The sequence below is a fragment of the Piliocolobus tephrosceles genome, chromosome 1 (assembly GCF_002776525.5).
Source record: "Piliocolobus tephrosceles isolate RC106 chromosome 1, ASM277652v3, whole genome shotgun sequence".
Taxonomy (NCBI): Eukaryota; Metazoa; Chordata; class Mammalia; order Primates; family Cercopithecidae; genus Piliocolobus; species Piliocolobus tephrosceles.
The window spans coordinates 191,408,019-191,427,766 of NC_045434.1; the positions used below are offsets into that span (position 1 = coordinate 191,408,019).

Consider the following 19,748-nt stretch of genomic DNA (forward strand, 5'->3'; position numbering starts at 1 on the left):
AAGCGATGCAGAACTGTGAGTCAGTTAAACCTTTTTCCTTTATAATTACCCAGTCTCAGGGAGTTCTTCAGAGCAGTGTGAAAATGGGCTAATACACGGCCTAAAATCTAAATTTTGTAGAGTATAGCTGTAACACTAACTAGGTCCCAACATTAGAGGAATCAATGTGGGTATCATTCATGAAGAGGCTAGGATGAGCAAGGTCCGGATCCATTCATTCAAACTAAAACTAAGGACCATTTCTTATTTGATTTTGTGTTCCTGATATACAAGTACTCAGTTTTTCTAAATGAGTGAAATGAGCCTTACTATATGCCAAGCACAGGTAGAGAAAGAGGGGGAAACACTTTATGGTCTAAAGGATATAGAAGGAGGAGGAGCTAGGTCCCATTTAATATGTTGGACAGATCAACAGATGTAAAATTTCTTTTTTATTTTTATTTTTTTAAGATGGAGTCTTGCTCTGTTGCCCAGGCTGGAGTGCAGTGGTGCAATCTCGACTCACTGCGACCTCCGCCTCCCAGATTCAAGCGATTCTCTCACCTCTGCCTCCCGAGTAGCAGGGACTATGCCTGGCTAATTTGCATACTTTTAGTAGAGACGGGGTTTCACCATGTGGGCCAGGCTGGTCTCAAACTCCTGACCTCAAGTGATCCGCTAGCCTCAGCCTCCCAAAGTGTTAGGATTACAGGTGTGAGCCACCGCACCCGGCCGGGACACTTCCAAATGTCAAACTGGTGGTCCAAGTTTTCTCCCTCCCACCAAACTCTAGAGTGACCATGTAAGATAGATGCTTCTTCCTTTCAAATTCCAGTTATGGACCTGTTGAGAAAATAGCCAAAAGCAGGAAAGAGGAGTAGTAAAATGCCAGGAAATACACAAAAGATGAACTCAGAAAATGCAAAAGCTTAACGGAATTATGGAAATAATTAAACCTATTACTCTTATGCAACTGAAAATGAAGCCAAGTGATGTGACAAAGGCTGCTCACAGTTAGCAACACTGGTACAAGACCCCAGGATCAGCACTTATTCTACCACCCAACACTACTCTTTCAGTCAATTATTCCTAAGATCTCTTCAAAGCCTTATAATAGCTAATATTTGAGTGCTTCACATCTGCCATGTATTAATCTAAGAGCTTTACTTCTCTTAATTTTCTTTTTAAAATTTTATCTTCATGAAATTCAATAATTCTCTTCTTGACTATCCCATAAAACAGGCAATTATCATTGCCATTTTAAAAATGAGGACACAAGAGAAGCTAAGTAAACTTGTTCAAGATTGTAAAATATGAATGATGGAGATGGGATTCAAATCATTTTTAGGGACTTTTTTTTCCTCCCTTTGTAGAATGTGGAATTCTTGTAAGCATGCCCTTGTCTTGCACATCATATCCTTCCTCCCCAAATCTCCAATGCCTAGCACAGTGTAAGACATGGAAATTGTCTACTAAAATAGTGAAGTATTTAATTTTACCCCATTTACATTGTTAATTGATCAATTCAGTATGCTACTGATTGTTGTTTATATATAAAATACTTTATAAACCTGCTTTCAATCCTTAAAACTCCTCTACAAAGCAAGTAATCCTACTTTACAGGAATGAAATAACTTGTCCAAAACCACATAGCAAGAAAGAGACAAATCTTAGGCCATTCCAAGAGCCACACACACTTGCCACTAAACCACCCTTTTTTTCTTTTTTTTTTTGAGACAGAGTTTCACTCTTGTCACCCAGGCTGGAGTGCAATAGCGCGATCTTAGCTCACTGCAACCTCCTCCCAGGTTCAAGCAATTCTCCTGCTTCAGCCTCCCAAGTAGCTGGGATTATAGCCACACACCACCATGCTCAGCTAATTTTTGTATTTTCAGTAGAGACAGGGTTTCACCATGTTGGTCAGGATGGTCTTAAACTTCTGACCTTAGGTGATCCACCTGCCTTGGCCTCCCAAAGTGCTGGGATTACAGGAGTGAGCCACCGCGCCCGGCCTAAACCACCCATTTCAACATGGTCCCTGTTCTCAAAGACCTCCTAGTCTGATAGGGATAATGGTGACCAATTATACTGCAATGTGATAAGTGCTAAAGCAGAAGCTCGGTGGCCAGGCATGGTGGCTTATGCCTATAATCGTAGCACTATCGGGAGACCAAGGCGGCAAGATCACTTGAGGCCAGGAGTTTGAGATCAGCCTAGACAACATGGCAAGACCTTATCTCCACAAAAAATACAACAATTAGCCAGGCATGATGGTGCATACCTGTAGTCCCACCTACTGGAGAGGCTGAGGTGGGAGGATCACTGGAGCCTGGGAGGTCAAGGCTACAGTGAGCCATAATCACGCCACTGCAATCAGCCTGGACAACAGAGTGAGACCCTGTCTCAAGACAGACAAACAAAAGTAGTAGCTAGGAAGAGAAAGAGGGTCTGGGGGAAATAGGGAAGTTAAACAGGTAACTGAGTAAGCCTTTTAGGATAAACAGAAACCCTCTAGCAGAGAATACTGTTCTTTGACCTCATTAGAACCCTGATTTATTGGCCTCTATTTTCTTTCAATCTATCAGCCCTCCCCTTTTTCTTCAGTTTTCTTCCAAACCAGCTTAGATTCCATAGCCCATCATTCCAACAACACCCTAAACTCCCTTTAACTCTGTCTTTATAGTTTACTGTCTGGCAGTACCTCTAACCTGGTTGGGGACAGTTGCAGACAACAGAACCCATTTAAGCAGAAAGGGATGTACTGCAATAAAAGACTTTGGCAGAACTTCCAGGAACAACACCTAACCCACAAAATAACACCACCTTTGCCACAATCCAAGAAAGTTATGGCTATTACTGCAGCAAGTCACCAAACCAGGGAGCTATTGACTGGAGAACTTACTGCCATGACTGGCAGCAAAACTGGATGACTCATACCCTCCTTCTCTCCACATTTAACTCAGTTCCAAATTCAATTTTCACCTTAGATGCAAAGGAGTCTAGAAAATGGTTTTTAGTTTTCCAGATTTTTCAGTAAGAGAAGACATATTAGAGGTTAGAATGTGTCTTGAGCAAGCGATGTCCTTGCCCTACCCAGACAGGTTTTCTCCACGTATGCACTAAACCACTGAATATGCTGGAAAAAAGTTTTTAATTTTTTTTCCTTGCATCCTATATTTCTCTAGTAACCTCATTCTCCCACACTCCACAATGACTTTCAAATCTTCTACAATATTCTCAAATTTCTCACAGCTGTATCCTCAATTGGATCCTGGATAATCCCTTATCCCCATCGGTTAGCGCATCCTCTCCTCCTCTTTACAATCATATCTATGAAAAATATTGTGTAGGTTCACTACCTACATTTTCTTGTCCAAATCCTTGCCTCATATCTGGCTTTTTGCCCAATCACACCAACAAAATAACTCTTGCTAACGTTACCATGACCTCCATGATGATAAAAGCCAAAATATATTTTTCAATCTTCATGTTAAATTCTAGAAGTTTCTATCACAAATCATTCTTTTGCTTCTGAAACATTCCTCCAGTCTTCCTTCCTTCTGTATCTCCTGTAGGTTCATCCACCTGTTCTCCAACATTTAATGGTGAAGGTTCTGACTTAGGTGACCTTATCCACACCTACGGCACAATTCACATACATACAAATTATCCCCAATTTTATATTCCCAACACAAATCTCCCTTCTGAGCACAAAGCTGTGTTTCAAACTGCCTCCTGGATGTCATGAATGACCCCACACAATCAATCAATCAATCAAAACTGGTCTCAGCTGGGAGCAGTGGCGCAAGCCTGTAATCTCAGAATTTTGGGAGGCTGAGGCAGGTGGATCACTTGAGGCCAGGAGTTGGAGACCAGCCTTGCCAATACGGTCGAACCCCATCTCCAACAAAAATACAAAAATTGGCCGAGCGCAGCAGTGGCGACTGTAATCCCAGCTACTGGGGAGGCTAAGGCAGGAGAATTGCTTGAACCTGGGAGGTGGAGGTTGCAGTGAGCCGAGATTGTGTCACCGCACTCCAGCCTGGGCAACGGAGCAAGAACCTGTACCCCGCAAAAAAAAAAAAAAAAAAAAAAAAAAAAAAACTGGTCTCTAGTCGTCTTCTAGTGTTCCCTATCCAGCTTGGGGGATTCTGTGATAATGAGTGAATGGTACCACCATCTATTCAACTACATAAGCCAGAAACCTATGAGTTACCTTTGATTCCTGTCTTCACTCACTAAAATCAACCCTTCACCAAGTTCCGCCCATTTTACCTCCTACATACCTCTAGAATCTGTCCAGTTCTCTGCAGTTCCACCCATATCTCAGTCCTCACTGACATCTCTGACCAGGATTACTGCATATCCTAAGTGGTCCACATATATCGACTAGGGCTTCCCCAACCCCAATCTGTTCACACCACTGAGCCTGAGAGATCAAGCCCCCTCTTCCACCACATCCCACTAGGGGAAGACGGCTCAGTGGTATCCCACCCGTTTTAAAATAAAAGCTACAAATTCCTGCAAGGTCTGACCGCTATCACGTACAGCTTCATCTTGTACCATACTCCCCTTCATTCTCTTTGTATCAGTCACACTGGCTCTTTGTGCTTTCAGTCATTTTTCCTCCCAAGTGCCTCAGGGCTCTGAACAAGTAGTTCTCTATGGAAGGTTCTGCCTTTACCTCTTCACTTAATTAATTACAATTCTTCCTGCAGCTACCAGAGCAGGCATCTTTTCCTCTGAAAAACCTTCCTGCTTATTTCAGGCACTCATAGCATCAAACAGCACTAGGAGGCATTTCCATGCATTAGTGAGGTCATTGTTTAACGTTTTCCCCACCAGACTTAAACGCCCTGAGAGTAGGGGCCGTGTCTGGTTCACGACGTACCCCCAACGCGCTGCTAAATAAATATCAGCTGGACGACTGACGCAATGACCACGTTCATGGGCATGAGTCTCAAATTTCTCAACAAGACTGTGCTCTGGAGAAGGAGTCGGACATTTCCTTCATCATTGTCTCTCTCAAGGGGGCATAGACTAGGCCTTAATCAAAAACTGCAAAATCAGTGGCAGAAACAAGTCAGCCTCCTCGGCCAAATGGGGCACCGGAGGAAGTTGGGACACAGGCCTTTCTCCCTGGGAATACCCGGCACAGGACTGGCCACGACGGGCGCTCTTGAAGAAGGGAGCCCCAGGGGCTGGGATTTGCCGCCAGAGACCCCAAGGCTCCGCTCCCGCCCGGAAAGGGAGCCCATGCTACTACTTACCACAGCTGGGGACTTGCGGCCCGCCTCCCACCCCTTGCTATCAGCACCCTCAGCTGAGAAGGGCAGCTTCAGACTGCATAACCGAGGCGTCGCCTCCAGACTCAGGCAGCCACCCACCCAGCTCTTCCTCATACGTACTAGGCGTCAGCTCCAGGCACCCGAGTCCCAGCGCTGAACTAAACGCCGATCCCAGTCAGCCAGTGCGTTTCCACCCACAAGACCCAGCGCGCCTAGGGAGGTCGCCAGCTCCGTCCACCAATCCTGGAATCGCACTCTCATGACGTCAGAAAGATATACCCAATAACAAGAGACTATCCGGGGGCGGTGCAAATGGGAATGTTGAAAACCGATTGGTTCTTCCAAGCCGGAAGTTGTGGAGGAAGGACTAAACTGGAACCAATTGCGTGGCGCCTGAGGGGGGCAGCGCGGTCAGTGGCGGCACTGAAGAGACCGGTTGCCGCCATGATAGAACAACAGAAGCGTAAGGGCCCAGAGTTGCCGCTGGTTCCAGTCAAGCGGCAGCGGCATGAGTTGCTGCTGGGAGCGGGGTCGGGCCCAGGAGCCGGGCAGCAGCAGGCGACGCCGGGAGCTTTGCTGCAAGCGGTAAGTGAAGAAGCAGGCGGCCTTTGGCCCTCAGCTCATCTTCCTCCCCTCAGAGCGCTGTATCTGGTGACCCGGCACCTACCCTTTCCCGCATTGCGCGGGGCAGAACGAGAGTTTCTACCTAGAGTTAAAGCACACCAACACTGTAAAAGCGCCTCATAGCCTGCGGATGCTCCGTACTTGTTCCCCCGTTTGGCGCTGGTTTTCAGCCTCTCGACTGCCCTGTGAGGTAGCGTTAGAATTAGAGTTGAGAACCTTGGGCTCACAACCCGGACCCGGGCTTAAGCATCCTGACTCTAACGTGGATCTAGCATAGAACAGAAATTCCGAAGAGTTTGTAGAATGAATGAATGAGGGAGGGAGGAAAAGAGGGAAATGATTGGTGTTGGCTCGTTTTGGGACTTTGGGCAAGTTGCTTTTCCCTTTATTTCTCTGCACTAGTATTATTAACAACTGAATAGCAGCTAACATTCATTGACTCTTGTACTAAGGTGTTTTGTATATGAAATTTCCATTGATCTTGGCAGCAGCCTGTTAGGAACGTTATTAACCCATTTTGCAGATGGAAAAACAGACTTATCAAGTACCTGATAGAAACAGATGTTGAACTGAGAAACCATGCGCCTAACTATATTTTTTGTAAGATAGAAATAGTGATCACACTTCTAATGCCCTGTTTAGGCTCAGACGAGGAAATACGAGTGTCCTCTCATCTCCTCAATAAATCCTGCTGGCACCGTTCTCAAAATAGATCTAGAATTGCTATTTCTGCCATATCCCTCACTGCCTCATGGCCTAAGCCGTTATTATCTCATCTGGCGTTTTTGTAGTGGGACCCTAACTGGTCTTCCACTTTCTGCCTTTGTATCAGCACCTGTTACCAAACCAATAACCAGAGGAATCCTTCTAAACATCGGATCACATTACACTCTGCAGAAAACTCTCTGGTGGCTTTCTACTTCATCCAGAGTAAAAACCAAAATTCTTAGAATTATTTGTCCTCTTTCCCTTTACCTCTCTGACCAATTTCTCATTGCTCACCTGGCTTCAGTTACACTCTCTTCCAAACCTCTGCCTCAGGACCTTTGCATTTGCTGTCCTTCCTGTGGGATTACTCTTCCCAAATGTTCACATGGTTTACTATTCAGCTCCTGCGAATATTTGCCCAAATGTAATTTTTTCAGTGAGGGTTTTCCTGACCACCCTATTTTAAATTGCAGTACCACATACTGTGGAACCCACATTGCTTCTCTCTCTCTCTCTCTCTTTGTTTTTTCTTTTTAGACAGAATCTCTCTGTGTTGACCACTGGCTCGCTGCCTCCTCCGCCACCCGAGATCAAGTAATCCTTCTGCCTCAGCCTCCTGAATAGCTGGGACCACAGACACACACCACCATACCTAACTGTATTGTGTTTTTTTGTAGAGACAGGATTTCACTCCTGAGCTCAAGCAATCCGCACACCTTGGCCTCCCAAAGTGCTGAGATTACAGGCATGAGCCACCGTGCCCATCCCTTCTTTTTTTGTATAGCACGTGACACCAAGTATATATTTTGCTTGTTTTCCCTCACCTTCTCTCCTCCCTTCCCCCTTTCCCACTGGAACAGCAAGCTCCATTGTTTATTTTGTTCATAGCTGTTTGCCCAGTGCCTAGCACATAACTTTTTTATTTTTAAGATGGAATTTTGCTCTTGTCGCCCAGGCTGGAGTGGAATGGCGCGATCTCAGCGCACTACAACCTCCGCCTCCCGGGTTCAAGCGATTCTCCTGCCTCAGCCTCCCGAGTGGCTGGAATTACAGGCGCCCACCACCACGCCTGGCTAATTTTTGTGTTTTTTTTTTAGTAGAGACGGGGTTTCACCATGTTGGTCAGGCTGGTCTCAAACTCTTGACCTCAAGTGATCTGCCCACCTCAGCCTCCCCAAGTGCTGGGATTACAGGTGTGAGCCACCATGCCCAGCCTGCACATAACATTTTTTAAAACTAAATGAATGTGGCGGGGCTTGGTGGCGGGTGCCTGTAATCCCAGCCACTCGGGAGGCTGATGCAGGAGAATCGCCTGAACCCAGGAGGCAGAGTTTGCAATGAGATGAGATCACGCCATTGTACTTCAGCCTGGGCAACAGAGCAAAACTCCTTCCCAATAAATAAATAAATAAGAATGTGCTGGAAAGTGCTGAAGAGATTTGGGGATTATGGGTAGTATACTTCTCCCATTTGACAAGTGAGCATATCAGCCCATGTTTAGATGAATTGCCCAAGTGTCATCTTAGTGTCCAAGACCATAATCAAAAATACTTCACCCGTGCTGAGGATCCCTTTGCTATGAAAAAAAATAAGAAATAAAAATAGGCCGTACGCAGTGGCTCATGCCTGTAATCCCAGCACTCTGGGAGGCCAAAGCAGGCAGATCACTTGAGGCTGGGAGTTTGAGACCAGCCTGGCCAACATGGTGAAACCCCATCTCTACTAAAAATGCAAAAATTAGCTGGGCATGGTTGTGCATGCCTGTAATCTTGGCTGCTCGGGAGGCTGAGGCACCAGATCCCTTGAACCCAGAAAGCAGAAGTTGCAGCGAGCCGAGATCACGCCACTGCATGCCAGCCTGGGTGACAGAGCAAGACTCTGTCTCAAAACACATACACAAAAAATAAAACAAAACTATTTCACCCAGTACTCCGTACCATGCAGGGTTGTTGGGAAAGTCAGTTCTGTCATTCATTAAATGAGCCAGGCCAAATGTGGTGGCTCATTCCTATAATCTTAGTGCTTTGGGAGGCCAAGGAAGGAGGCCAGGAGTTTGAGACCAGCCTGGGCAATGTAGCAAGACCTCATCTCCACAAAAACTAAAATAATTAGCACGTTATGCTAGTGCATGCATGTAGTCCTGGCTCCTCAGGAGGCTGAGGCAGGAGGATCACTTGAGTCAAGGAGTTTGAAGCTGCAGTGAACCATGATCACACCAATGCGGTCCAGCCTAGGTGACAGAATGAGACCCTATCTCCAAAAAAAAGTTGGTCATACAACAAGAGCCAAGAGAGTGAACAAGAGAGTCATTGTAACAGGTAGATAATGGAAGGTTTCAGGGAGTATCAAGTTGGAGGCATTCATGTGAGAAGAGGTGCCGTTCTCTAAGTCAGATGAAACCCACTTAATCATTGTTTTCCTGGTCTTTTCCTTCCACTCCCCACCCCCTAATTTTGTAGCCTCCTTTGCCTGTATGCAGTAGTTACCTTGTGCTTCTCTTTTGTTTAGGGACCTCCAAGGTGTTCCTCCCTTCAAGCCCCAATCATGCTGCTCTCTGGACATGAAGGGGAAGTATACTGCTGCAAGTTCCACCCCAACGGATCCACCTTAGCATCTGCAGGATTTGACCGACTGATATGTGAGGCATAGCTTTTGAATCTGGAATAATTGTTCCTGCCAGAGAGTGATTTTTTTTTTTAATCTTGGGTGCCACAGAAGCTATCACTTTATGTTGGCAACATAACAGGCCGCATGGCTAATATGCTAAAATTGGGGCATGAACATGCTGGATGATCTTGGGTGTAGAACTTGGAGTCCATGGGGTAAATACAGAAGCCATTATTTTACTGGTTGGAAAGTGAGTACTGGTTTGAGAATATCTTCCTCATAGAGGCAAATCTCCAGCTAATTTACCAAGACATTTAGCAATCTAGACATAACAGGTTAATGGCAGTAATGAAGAGAGAAATAACTTTAATTTTCCCAAAGGTATAAGGTCCTCTTAATTCACACCCAGAATCCTAGCTAGCATATGGGAAAGAAGGAATCCTAAAGTGGTAACTCCCTTAAATAATCTACGTACATCATTAGGATCTACAGCCAGATTTCCGTTTTTGAGAAATAAGTGGAATTTCTCATACCCATTTAGAAAAAGTCATTTTATTTATACTCTAGCAAATGAAGCCAAAAGGCAAAAAAAAATTAGATGGTTCTGTTAGCTACTCTCTTGCCAGATTGTGAGATGAAATGAGTTCTTTGGCTCTTTTCTGTTAACTCTTCGCCTCGGTGGCAAGTGGATGATACCCATCTTCACTGCCCATTTTGATTTGGATGTTCTGGCTCTATGATCCTTAAGCTTACTGGTAGCCAAACGTCTGGATGGCTTAGGGATCTTTGCAGAACATATATGAATTATTGATATGCTTAATTTCATCAGACAAACTACGTAGTTTTTTTTTGTTTGGTTGGTTGGTTGGTTTTTTAGAAACGGAGGCTCACTCTGTCACCCAGGTTAGAGTGCGGTGGTGCGATCTCAGCTCACTGCATCCTCCGTCTCCCAGGTTCAAGTGATTCTCCTGCCTCAGCATCCCAAGAGCTGGGATTATAGGCGTCTGCCACCACACCCGGCTAAGTTTTGTATTTTTAGTAGAGACGGGGTTTCGCTGGTCTCAAACTCCAGACCTCAAGTGATCCACCCGCCTCGGCCTCCCAAAGTGCTGGGATTACAGGCGTAAGCCACCATGCCCAGCCTGAGATCTGTTGCTTTGATAAATTTATAAGTACCCTTTGCCTAGTAATGCTCACAGAACCCCCGTCTCCCTAACAGTGTTGTGGAATGTCTATGGTGACTGTGATAACTATGCCACACTGAAAGGACACAGTGGAGCAGTGATGGAATTGCATTACAACACAGATGGCAGGTGAGTATTCTGCATAATGGAATGACAGCTTCTCATACTAATTCTTCTTGGTGTCCTTTCACCTTTCATCTTTTCTCAGGAGACCCTGCCATCAAAAACTAATGATTTTGGGTAGCTACTTTAGTATCCGATTTATCACTGTCACCCCAAGTGAGGTGTTTATTGTCTGTGTATAAGAATATAAAGATGTTATATCTGTCATTTCAACAACCCAGACAAATTTGTTTTCTTTTTTAAAGACATAAAGTAAATGTGATTTTTGTATGTAGGCTGGAGTGCAGTGACACAAACATAGCTCACTGCAGCCTCAACCTCCTGCTCGAGGGATCCTCCCACTTCAGCCTCCCAAATAGCTGGGGCCGCAAGCCCATGCCTCCATGCCCAGATAATTTTTAAAAATCATTCTTACTATATTGCTCCAGAGCTCAAGCAGTCCACCTGCCTCAGTCTCCCAAAAATGCTGTGATTATAAGCATTAACCACCACGCCTGGCCTGAAATCAGCTGTTTTTATTATAAAAATCATTTCTTTTGAGAAACCAAAAAAAGCAGAAAGATGAAAAAATAGTCTATATTTCTACCACTCCAAAGATAATCACCGTTAATTTTTTTTTTTTTAAATCTGAGACGGAGTCTCGCTCTGTTTTCCAGGCTGGAGTACAATGGCGCAATCTTGGCTCACTGCAAACTCCGTCTCCCAGGTTCACACCATTCTCCTGCCTCAGCTTCCTGAGTAGCTGGGATTACAGGTGCCCGCCACCACTACCAGCTAATTTTTTTGTATTTTTAGTAGACATGGGGTTTCACTGTGTTAGCCAGGATGGTCTCGATATCCTCACCTTGTCATCTGCCTGCCTTGGCCTCCCAAAGTGCTGGGATTACAGGCATGAGCCACCGCGCCCGGCCAGAACTATGTGTACAATCTTATTTGCTGCTTTTTTCTCTTAACATTGCTCAGCCAACATCTGATGTCATAAACATTATTTTAATGACTATGTTATTTTATAATATATTATAGATAATATGGAAATCTGGCTATGCAAATTTAATTCCATTGTTAGATAGTCTGGTAAACATTCATTGTTTTACATTTTTGACCTCTAAAATCTTAGGGTGCTCCATCAATTGATACATAGCATTGTATACATTTTAAATAAAGCATTAGAAAGCTGGGCCCAATGGCATGTGCTTATAATCCCAGCTATTTGGGATCCTGAGGCAGGGGGATTCCTGGAGCCCAAGATTTCAAAACCAGCCTGGGCAACACAGTGAGACTCCATCTCGAAAAAAATGAAAAAAGAAAGCATTACAAGATCAGTTATAAGTTAGAAATCATCCTCAGAGGCTGGGCGTGGTTGCTTATGCCTGTAACCCTATCACTATAGGAGGCTGAGACAGGAAGATTGCTTGAGCCCAGTTGAAGACCAGCCTGGGCAACATAGTGAGACCTTGCCTCTACAAATGATTTTTAAAAATTAGCTGGGCATAGTGGCACCGACCTGTGGTCCCAGCTACTCAGGAGGCTGAGTTAGGAGGATCACTTGAGCCCAGGAGGTCGAGGCTGCAGTGAGTCATGATTCCAGCCTGGGTGACAGAAATAAAAAAAAAAAAGAAAGAAAGAAATAGTCCTCAGAGACAAAAGAAAAAGTTTGGTAAAGAGAGAAGATTGGAGTTACTCAGCTGTTGGGTCCAGAGTACCACAGTCTGTCTGATCTCTGCAGCACCAGGGAGTTATTAAACATTTCCAAGTGAGAGGGTGTCTTGTGTTTAAAATGTTACCTATCACAAAAGTGGAAAAGATAGAGCGAACTGCTACATTAGATGTATGTCATGGGGATTCAAAGAAGGGGAATTTTTTAAACTTCACAGGGTCAGATCTTATATCTGGGCCTAAAGCACAAATAGGATTTTGGTAGGGTGAGGCATTCCAGCATCATGGGCAACAGCACAACAGGTCAGTGATCTTGAAAAATTTGGCACCTTTTGGCAAGCAGGAAAGATAGATTGTTACTGTTTATCTTCACTTACTTCTTTTTTATTCTTTCTCTTACTTTCTAGTATGCTCTTCTCAGCATCCACAGATAAAACTGTGGCTGTGTGGGATAGTGAAACAGGCGAGAGGGTTAAAAGGCTAAAGGGACATACCTCCTTTGTGAATTCCTGTTATCCAGCCAGGAGAGGCCCTCAGCTTGTCTGCACTGGCAGTGACGATGGCACAGTTAAGGTGGGTATTGTCTCTCCGTGTTCCAGTTTCTGAGGTGATGGAGTGTGAACCTTATCTTGCCTTTCCACTTGTACTCTACCTTCCTCTGCAAAACTTAATTTTAGCAGTCATTTCCCATAACAGACACTTGAAATTTTTCCCCATTTAAAATAAAACATTTAATACGTGTTTTAATTACCCTACAGAATAATAATAGACCCATAGAATAAATTGTTACTCGAAATAGGCCTGGTGCGGTGTCACACACCTGTAATCCCAGCACTTCGGGAGGCTGAGGCAGGCGAATCACGAGGTCAGGAGGTCGAAACCATCCTGGCTAACATGGTGAAACCGTGTCTCTACTAAAAATACAAAAAATAAGCCAGGCGCGATGGCGGGCACCTGTAGTCCCAGCTACTGGGGAGACTGAGGCAGGAAAACGGTGTGAACCCAGGAGGCAGAGCTTGCAGTGAGCCGAGATTGCGCCACTACACTCCAGCCTGGGCGACAGAGCGAGACTCCGTCTCAAAAAAAAAAAGAACAGTGACAGTAATATGTGTGTCTTTTCAAGGCTGTTTTGAGTATCCCCACCAATAGGGAGGCAGCAAAAAAAAAAAAAAAAAAAAGAGGCTGTTGTGAGATTACAGACAACATATAAAAAGTTCAGTGAATGGTTTTAGTATAGCACAAGATGGGAACTTAAACATCATTTAGTCAGATGGTTTCCAGCCTATCTTTGTATGGTCATCACCTGAAGAACCTGTTAAAAATACCCAAAGAATCTAGTTCAGTGGCTCTGCAATGGGAATGAGATATTTTAATGTGTCCTTCAAGTGATTCAGTGTAGCCAGTCTGACATTCTGGGAGCCACTGATCTCACTGAGCATCCTCATTTTATAAATAAGGAAATTCAGACCTAGAAATAATAACTTATCTCAGAGGCACACAAGGACACAGTACATCATAGTACCAACCATTTGATTATTTCTTTGACATGAATTTTGGACTCTGGTTGTCATTTTAATTATTAAACGGTGGGACTTCAAAAGAGTACATCTGGGAGGCTACACCCCCATACTTCTTATTGCTTTTTAAATGAATTAATGAATTTGCTTTTCTCTTTCTTTGAGACAGGGTCTCGCTCTGTCGCCCAGGCTGGAGTACAGTGGCACGATCTTGACTCACTGTAGCCTCTACCTCCCAGGTTCAAGTGATTCCCCAGCCTCAGCCTCTTGAGTAGCTGGGATTACAGGTGCGCACCACCATACCTGCCTAATTTTTGTATTTTTAGTAGAGATAGGGTTTCACCATGTTGCCCAGGCTGGTCTCGAACTCCTGAGTCAGAGCAGTCACCTGCCTAGGTCTCCCAAAGTGCTGAGATTACAGGTGTAAGCCACCACACCCAGCCAAATTGCTTTTATTTTTTCCTTTGGAGATGGAGTCTTGCTCTGTTGCCCAGTGCAGCGGCGCAATCTTGGCTCACTGCAACCTCCGCTTCCCGGGTTCAAGCAGTTCCCCTTCCTCAGCCTCCCTAGTAGCTGGGACTACAGGCACCCACACCACGCCCGGCTAATTTTTGTATTTTTAGTAGGGATGGGTTCACCATATTGGCCAGGCTGTTCTTGAACTCCTCACCTTGTGATCCGCCGCCCCGCCCTCTCCCTGGCCTCCCAGAGTGCTGGGATTACAGGTGTGAGCCACGACACTTGGCCGAGATGTTTTTCTACTGAGTGATTTTCTTATACCTAATCACTTGGGGTCCCTTGATGGTTGCATGGGAGGAGAGTCTGTGGTTTAAGATTGGTTTCTAAACCAGAGCTCTTACCTAGATGTCACTGTAGTTGGAGAGTCTTAACAGTAGCTGATTTGCTAATTGTCATTTCAGAAGATAGTAAGAGGTGGAAATGCCCGAGTGAATTTTGTTAACATTATTATTGAGGGCTTGCTATAATAAACATCTAGGAACTATTTAGGTAGTAGAAAAAGAGTGTATGTCCTTCCTGTCTTCCTTCTTTTGATTTTTTGCTTCTCTTCTGCCTTAATTAAACATGATTTGATTTGGAATAGTTATTTTTACCGTATTACTCAAGTTAATACTTTTTTTTAATGAGCAATATGTCACATCACCTAAAGATGACTGCTTTTTAACCAGCTCCTATTTTTAATGTCAGTATATTTAAGACATCATTAAACAGCTTTTTACAATGTACTTTTCAGTTACTTGTGAAGTTGGAATGTTTTGTGTTGCTGTTTTTTTTTTACTAGGTTGCAAGTACAGGAATTGAATTTCAGTTTAAGAGAAAGAAAGTCATGTTGCTTTTTACGTGTCAGAGTGCTTAACAGAAAGCAAAGGTTTCCAACAGCACTTGCATTTTTAGTCTAAAAGTAGCGGTCTGGGCATTATTCATGCAGATCGTTTTCAAGCTTCTTATCAAGTGCATTCTTCTAATAAAATTAAGTGAAATACTGCGTGTATGTGTGTATGTACTCATATATATATATATATAAAAATTTCCCTTTCATGAGCAGTTCAGTCCTAAAGCCAGTTATATAGGCCAAAGCAGGGAAGGTGCTCTGGTTAGAGATGGGCCAAGGTGGCTCAGAGTGGAGTGTCAGAGCACAAGTGTGGTAAGGAGAGCATCCACACAGGGCAGGGCAGTACATTGTAGGGAGTAGCCAGAGAGTGAGGAAGGCATCCATACAACACAGGGTAGGTAACCGGTGTGGAGAATTTGAGGGTGAGGGAGGGACAGCAGTCAGATGCCCTAATTGGGTGAAAGGGTCGTCAGTACATCAAGCAGTACAGGGAGAGTGTGGATGTCAAAGCCTGAATTGAGGGCATCCACACAGGGTAGAAACGATTTGGTGTAGGGAGTCTGAGACTGAGCACGATGACGACAGCATACCTGGAGAAGTGCGGACTGGAAAGGAGCCGTAGCAGAGTGATGAGGGTGTTCACACAGAGGAATGACCCAAGTTGGGTAAAGAAGGGTCCCACAGGGGTTCAACCAAGAATGGGAATCACAATTCAAGTAGGGAATGGAGGATAATTATGCAGGAGAAGGGTGGAAGAGAGTATGAGAAACTGGTTGCATGCAGGAAGCGTAATCAAATAAGTGAATATATTGAGTTCGATGGGAGGCTGATTTCTCTGTCGAAGAATGGAGTTATCAGTACAAAAGAGAAGACTAAAATGAATCTTGTGTGAGGTATAAGTGTGAACTCACAACATTCAATATAGAAACATAGATATAGAAAAAAATAGACATAAATGTGTGAGTGTGTAGGTGTGTGTGTATCTAAATATATATTGCCTGACTGTCCACTGAAAAGGTTTGGGAGCAACAAGACCCCAGTAGCAATGAGCACCACTTACTGCACAGGTCTTGGCCTTTAAATACTGTTTTCCACTAAAAGGAACCAGGGCTCGTATTTCAGCCCCGGGGCAGTGAAAGTACAAGATAAGCCCTGTGCTTGTCAAGGCTTATCTTGTCAAAAGAACATTCTAACTAAATTATCAAATTGACCTAATTAGTAATGGGGCAAGTCAAAATCATGAGCCATTTGCTAGGATACAACAAAGATGCAGCATCATTTCTGTGATATTCCTACCAAAGATGTATAACTTAAGTCTAATCAAGAGGAAACAAGATAAACCTAAATTGGGGATGATAACTGTCCTGTAACTTTCAGAAGTGTTGAGTTCATAAAACTCAAGAAAAGTTTGAGAGAGTCTTCCAGGCTGGAGTCTAAATTTAACACATGATTCCAGACTAAATCCTTGTGCAATAAGATATTTGGGATAACTGGGTAAAACTTGAGTGGGATTTGAGGATAAAATGGTGATAGTGTATCTGTATTTTTTGATTTTGATGGTTATGTTGAGATGATGTAGGAGAACATCTTTGTAGGACAAACACTATTTAGGAGTGATAAGGGGCCAGGCGCAGTGGCTCATGCCTGTAATCCTAGCACTTTGGGAGGCCTAGGCAGGTGGATCACTTGAGGTCAGGAGTTCGAAACCAGCCTTGCCAACATGATGAAACCCTGTCTCTACTAAAAATACAAAAAAGCCGGGCGTGGTGGCGGATGCCTGTAATACCAGCTACTTGGGAGGCTGAGGCAGGAGAACTACTTGAACCCGGGAGGTGGAGGTTGCAGTGATTGGAGATCACGCACCTGCTCTCCAGCCTGGGCAACAGAGCGAGACTCCATTTCAAAAAAAAAAAAAGTGATAAGGCATTGGGTAAGCAACTTACTCTCAAATGATTTAAACCAAAAAAAGTGCTCTTTTTACTCCCAAGTTTTCTATAAATTTATGATTGTTTCAAAGTAAAATATTAGAAGTGGTAGTTATCTGGAAGTAAAATTCTAAATTATTTTAGACAAACTTTGACTACCATGACTTTTAGGAGAAAGACAAAGATAGATTTGACCTGAGTGAAAGATCTATTGAGACAAAGATTATAGTACAGTTTATAAAATATATAGGATCTAAATTATTAAGGCCCTGAATTCTGAGTTAAGAAGTTTGGACTTGGACCACAGGAGTTGGGGGACGGGGAGATGTTGGGCATGTAGGACAGGAGTGAAGCATTGTTTTTGGACCATTTATCTGAGTAATGAACTAATTTTTAGTTCATATTTACATGAACAAAGAAGAAACTACTTTCCATCCTAAACCATGAAAATTGGGAGGAAGAGGCTATGTAATACCATAGCTGGTATTACAGGCATCCGCCACCACGCCCGGCTTTTTTGTATTTTTAGTAGAGACAGGGTTTCATCATGTTGGCAAGGCTGGTTTCGAACTCCTGACCTCAAGATGACCTGACCTCAAGATCAGATCCTACTCAAGACTGTCCTTGTTGACTGCAGGATTGAATTTAAGCCTGTGACCTTCACTAAGGTTCCATGGCTGATTCCTTTGTTTTTGATGCCAGCCCTTTAAAACTTGGAACAGTCACCCCAAAATCTCTTTCTGCTGAATGAAACGACCCATACTCTTAAAACATTTACTTGTGGTTCATCTTCTGAAGTGTGTCATTCATTTATTGAAACATCTCTGAGCCCTCTCTGTGTTATCCACGCTTTAAAAATGTAGAGCTATAAGGGTTTGTTTGTTTAAAAGATGGGGTCTTGGCCGGGTGCAGTGGCTCACGCTGTAATCCCACCACTTTGGGAGGCCGAGGCAGGCATATCACCTGAGGTCAGGAGTTTGAGACCAGCCTGGCCAACATGGTGAAACCCCTGTCTGTCTCTACTAAAAATACAAAAATTAGCTGGGTGTGGTGGCGCATACCTGTAATCCCAGCTACCCAGGAAGCTGAAGCAGGAGGATTACTGGAACACGGAAGCAGAGGTTTCAGTGAGCTAAGATGCCGCCAGTCTCACCCAAGCTGGAGTACAGAGCCGCCCGCAATCACAGCTCACTGCAGCCTCAACCTTCCTGGCCCAATCGATCCTCCCATCTCAGCCTCCCAAGTAGCTGGGACTACAGGCATATACAACCATACGCAACTTTTTGTTTTTATTTTGTAGAGACGAGAAATCATCATGTTGCTCAGGCTGGTCGCTGACTCCTGGGCTAAAGCCATCCTCCTGTCTCGGCCTCTGAAAGTGCTGGGGTTACAGGCATAAGCCACCACACCTGGCCCTCTAAGAATTTTACAGTTTTTAGCTCTTACATTTAGGTCCTTGATCCGTGTTGAATTAATTTTTGTGTATCATGTTAGGCAGGGGCTTACCTTCATTCTTTGGCATGTGGTTGGCCAGTTGTCTTAGCACAATTTGTTGAGAAGACTACTTTTTCCTTCTATGTGGACCATAGTTACTTGCTTCTTTGCATGCCTTACATTTTTTTGAAAACTAGGTATTTAAGTATTACAGCGTGGCAACTCTGGAAATTAAGTCCCCAGAGCTGTTTGTTGTAGTTGTTTGTTTAGTGACTTTCTGTGGGTTGGGGCAGGGTGAGGGTGGTTGGTTGGTTGGTTGGTTGGTTGGTTGGTAGCTTTTTGAGACGAAGTCTCGCTCTGTAGCTCTGAGTGCAATGGTGTGATCTCAGCTCACTGCAGCCTCCACTCTCTGGGTTCAAGTGATTCTTTTGCCTCAGCTTCCTGAGTAGCTAGGGTTACAGGGGCATACCACCATGACCAGCTAATTTTTGTATTTTTAGTAGAAACAGGGTTTCATCATGTTGGCCACGCTGGTCTCGAACTCCTGACCTCAAGTGATCCATCCACCTCGGCCTCCCAAAATGCTGGGATTACAGGTGTGAGCTGTCACACCTGGCCTGTTTAGTGAATTTTTGAACTAATTTTGTAAAGTTTGTGTTCTTTGCCCTGTGTTACCACTGAATTCTTTTTTTGTTAGCTTAGACAGAAGTTTCCTAAATTACCTACAACAACAAGAACAAAAACTCTCCCAGTCTTTGCAGATTGTCTTTTGGTATGTTGGAGCCTGCCTTCAACTCCTTGCTGTGCAGTTTACATCTCTCCTTAGCTTTCACTTCCTGCTTGTGCAGAGCCTGACGGTCAACCAGAGAGCTTACGGCCTTCTCAGATCTTTTCTAAGTATGTGCCCAGCCCTGGACATGCAAGTGGTCTAGATTGCCAGGGATGGGCCAGGCATAGTGGCTCATGCCTGTAATCGTAGCACTTTGGGAGGGCGAGGCAAACAGATCATTTGAGGCCAGGAGTGTGAGACCAGCCTGGTCAACATGGCGAAACCCTGTCTCTACTAAAAAATACAAAAATTAGCTTGGCATAGTGGCACGTGCCTGTAATCCCACCTACTCGGGAGGCTGAGACATGAGAATCGCTTGAGCCTGTGAGGTGGAGGTTGCAGTGAGCCGAGATCACACCACTGCACTCCGGCCTGGGCGACAGAGGGAGACTCTGAGATAGATAGATGGATAGATGGATATATGGATAGATGGATAGATGGATAGATGGATAGATGGATCGATGGATCGATGGATCGATAGATAGATAGATAGATAGATAGATAGATAGATAGATAGATAGAT

General features: G+C 44.3%; 2 protein-coding genes across 6 annotated transcripts in view; one reads left to right on the plus strand and one right to left on the minus strand.

The window, feature by feature from the left end:
- Positions 1 to 5,516, minus strand: part of ZCCHC17 (zinc finger CCHC-type containing 17) — a 71,132-nt gene extending 65,616 nt beyond the window's left edge. The window contains exon 1 of one of the 4 annotated variants that reach the window (XM_023219378.2): positions 5,388 to 5,516. Coding sequence is in view for 1 of the 4 variants with exons in the window: in XM_023219381.2 (XP_023075149.1) it covers positions 5,250 to 5,381 (132 nt within the window). In the remaining 3 variants the exon portion in view is untranslated. Of the gene's footprint in view, positions 1 to 5,249 lie in introns of all 4 variants that reach the window. The other 3 variants (XM_023219380.2, XM_023219379.2, XM_023219381.2) reach the window with 3 other exon arrangements.
- A 100-nt stretch (positions 5,517 to 5,616) lies between these two features.
- Positions 5,617 to 19,748, plus strand: part of SNRNP40 (small nuclear ribonucleoprotein U5 subunit 40) — a 51,142-nt gene continuing 37,010 nt past the window's right edge. For both annotated transcript variants that reach the window (XM_023219384.2, XM_023219385.3), the window contains exons 1-4: positions 5,617 to 5,852; positions 9,108 to 9,237; positions 10,426 to 10,519; positions 12,577 to 12,742. In XM_023219384.2, the coding sequence (XP_023075152.2) occupies positions 5,712 to 5,852; positions 9,108 to 9,237; positions 10,426 to 10,519; positions 12,577 to 12,742 (531 nt within the window). In that variant the 5' untranslated portion in view covers positions 5,617 to 5,711. The remainder of the gene's footprint in view (positions 5,853 to 9,107; positions 9,238 to 10,425; positions 10,520 to 12,576; positions 12,743 to 19,748) is intronic.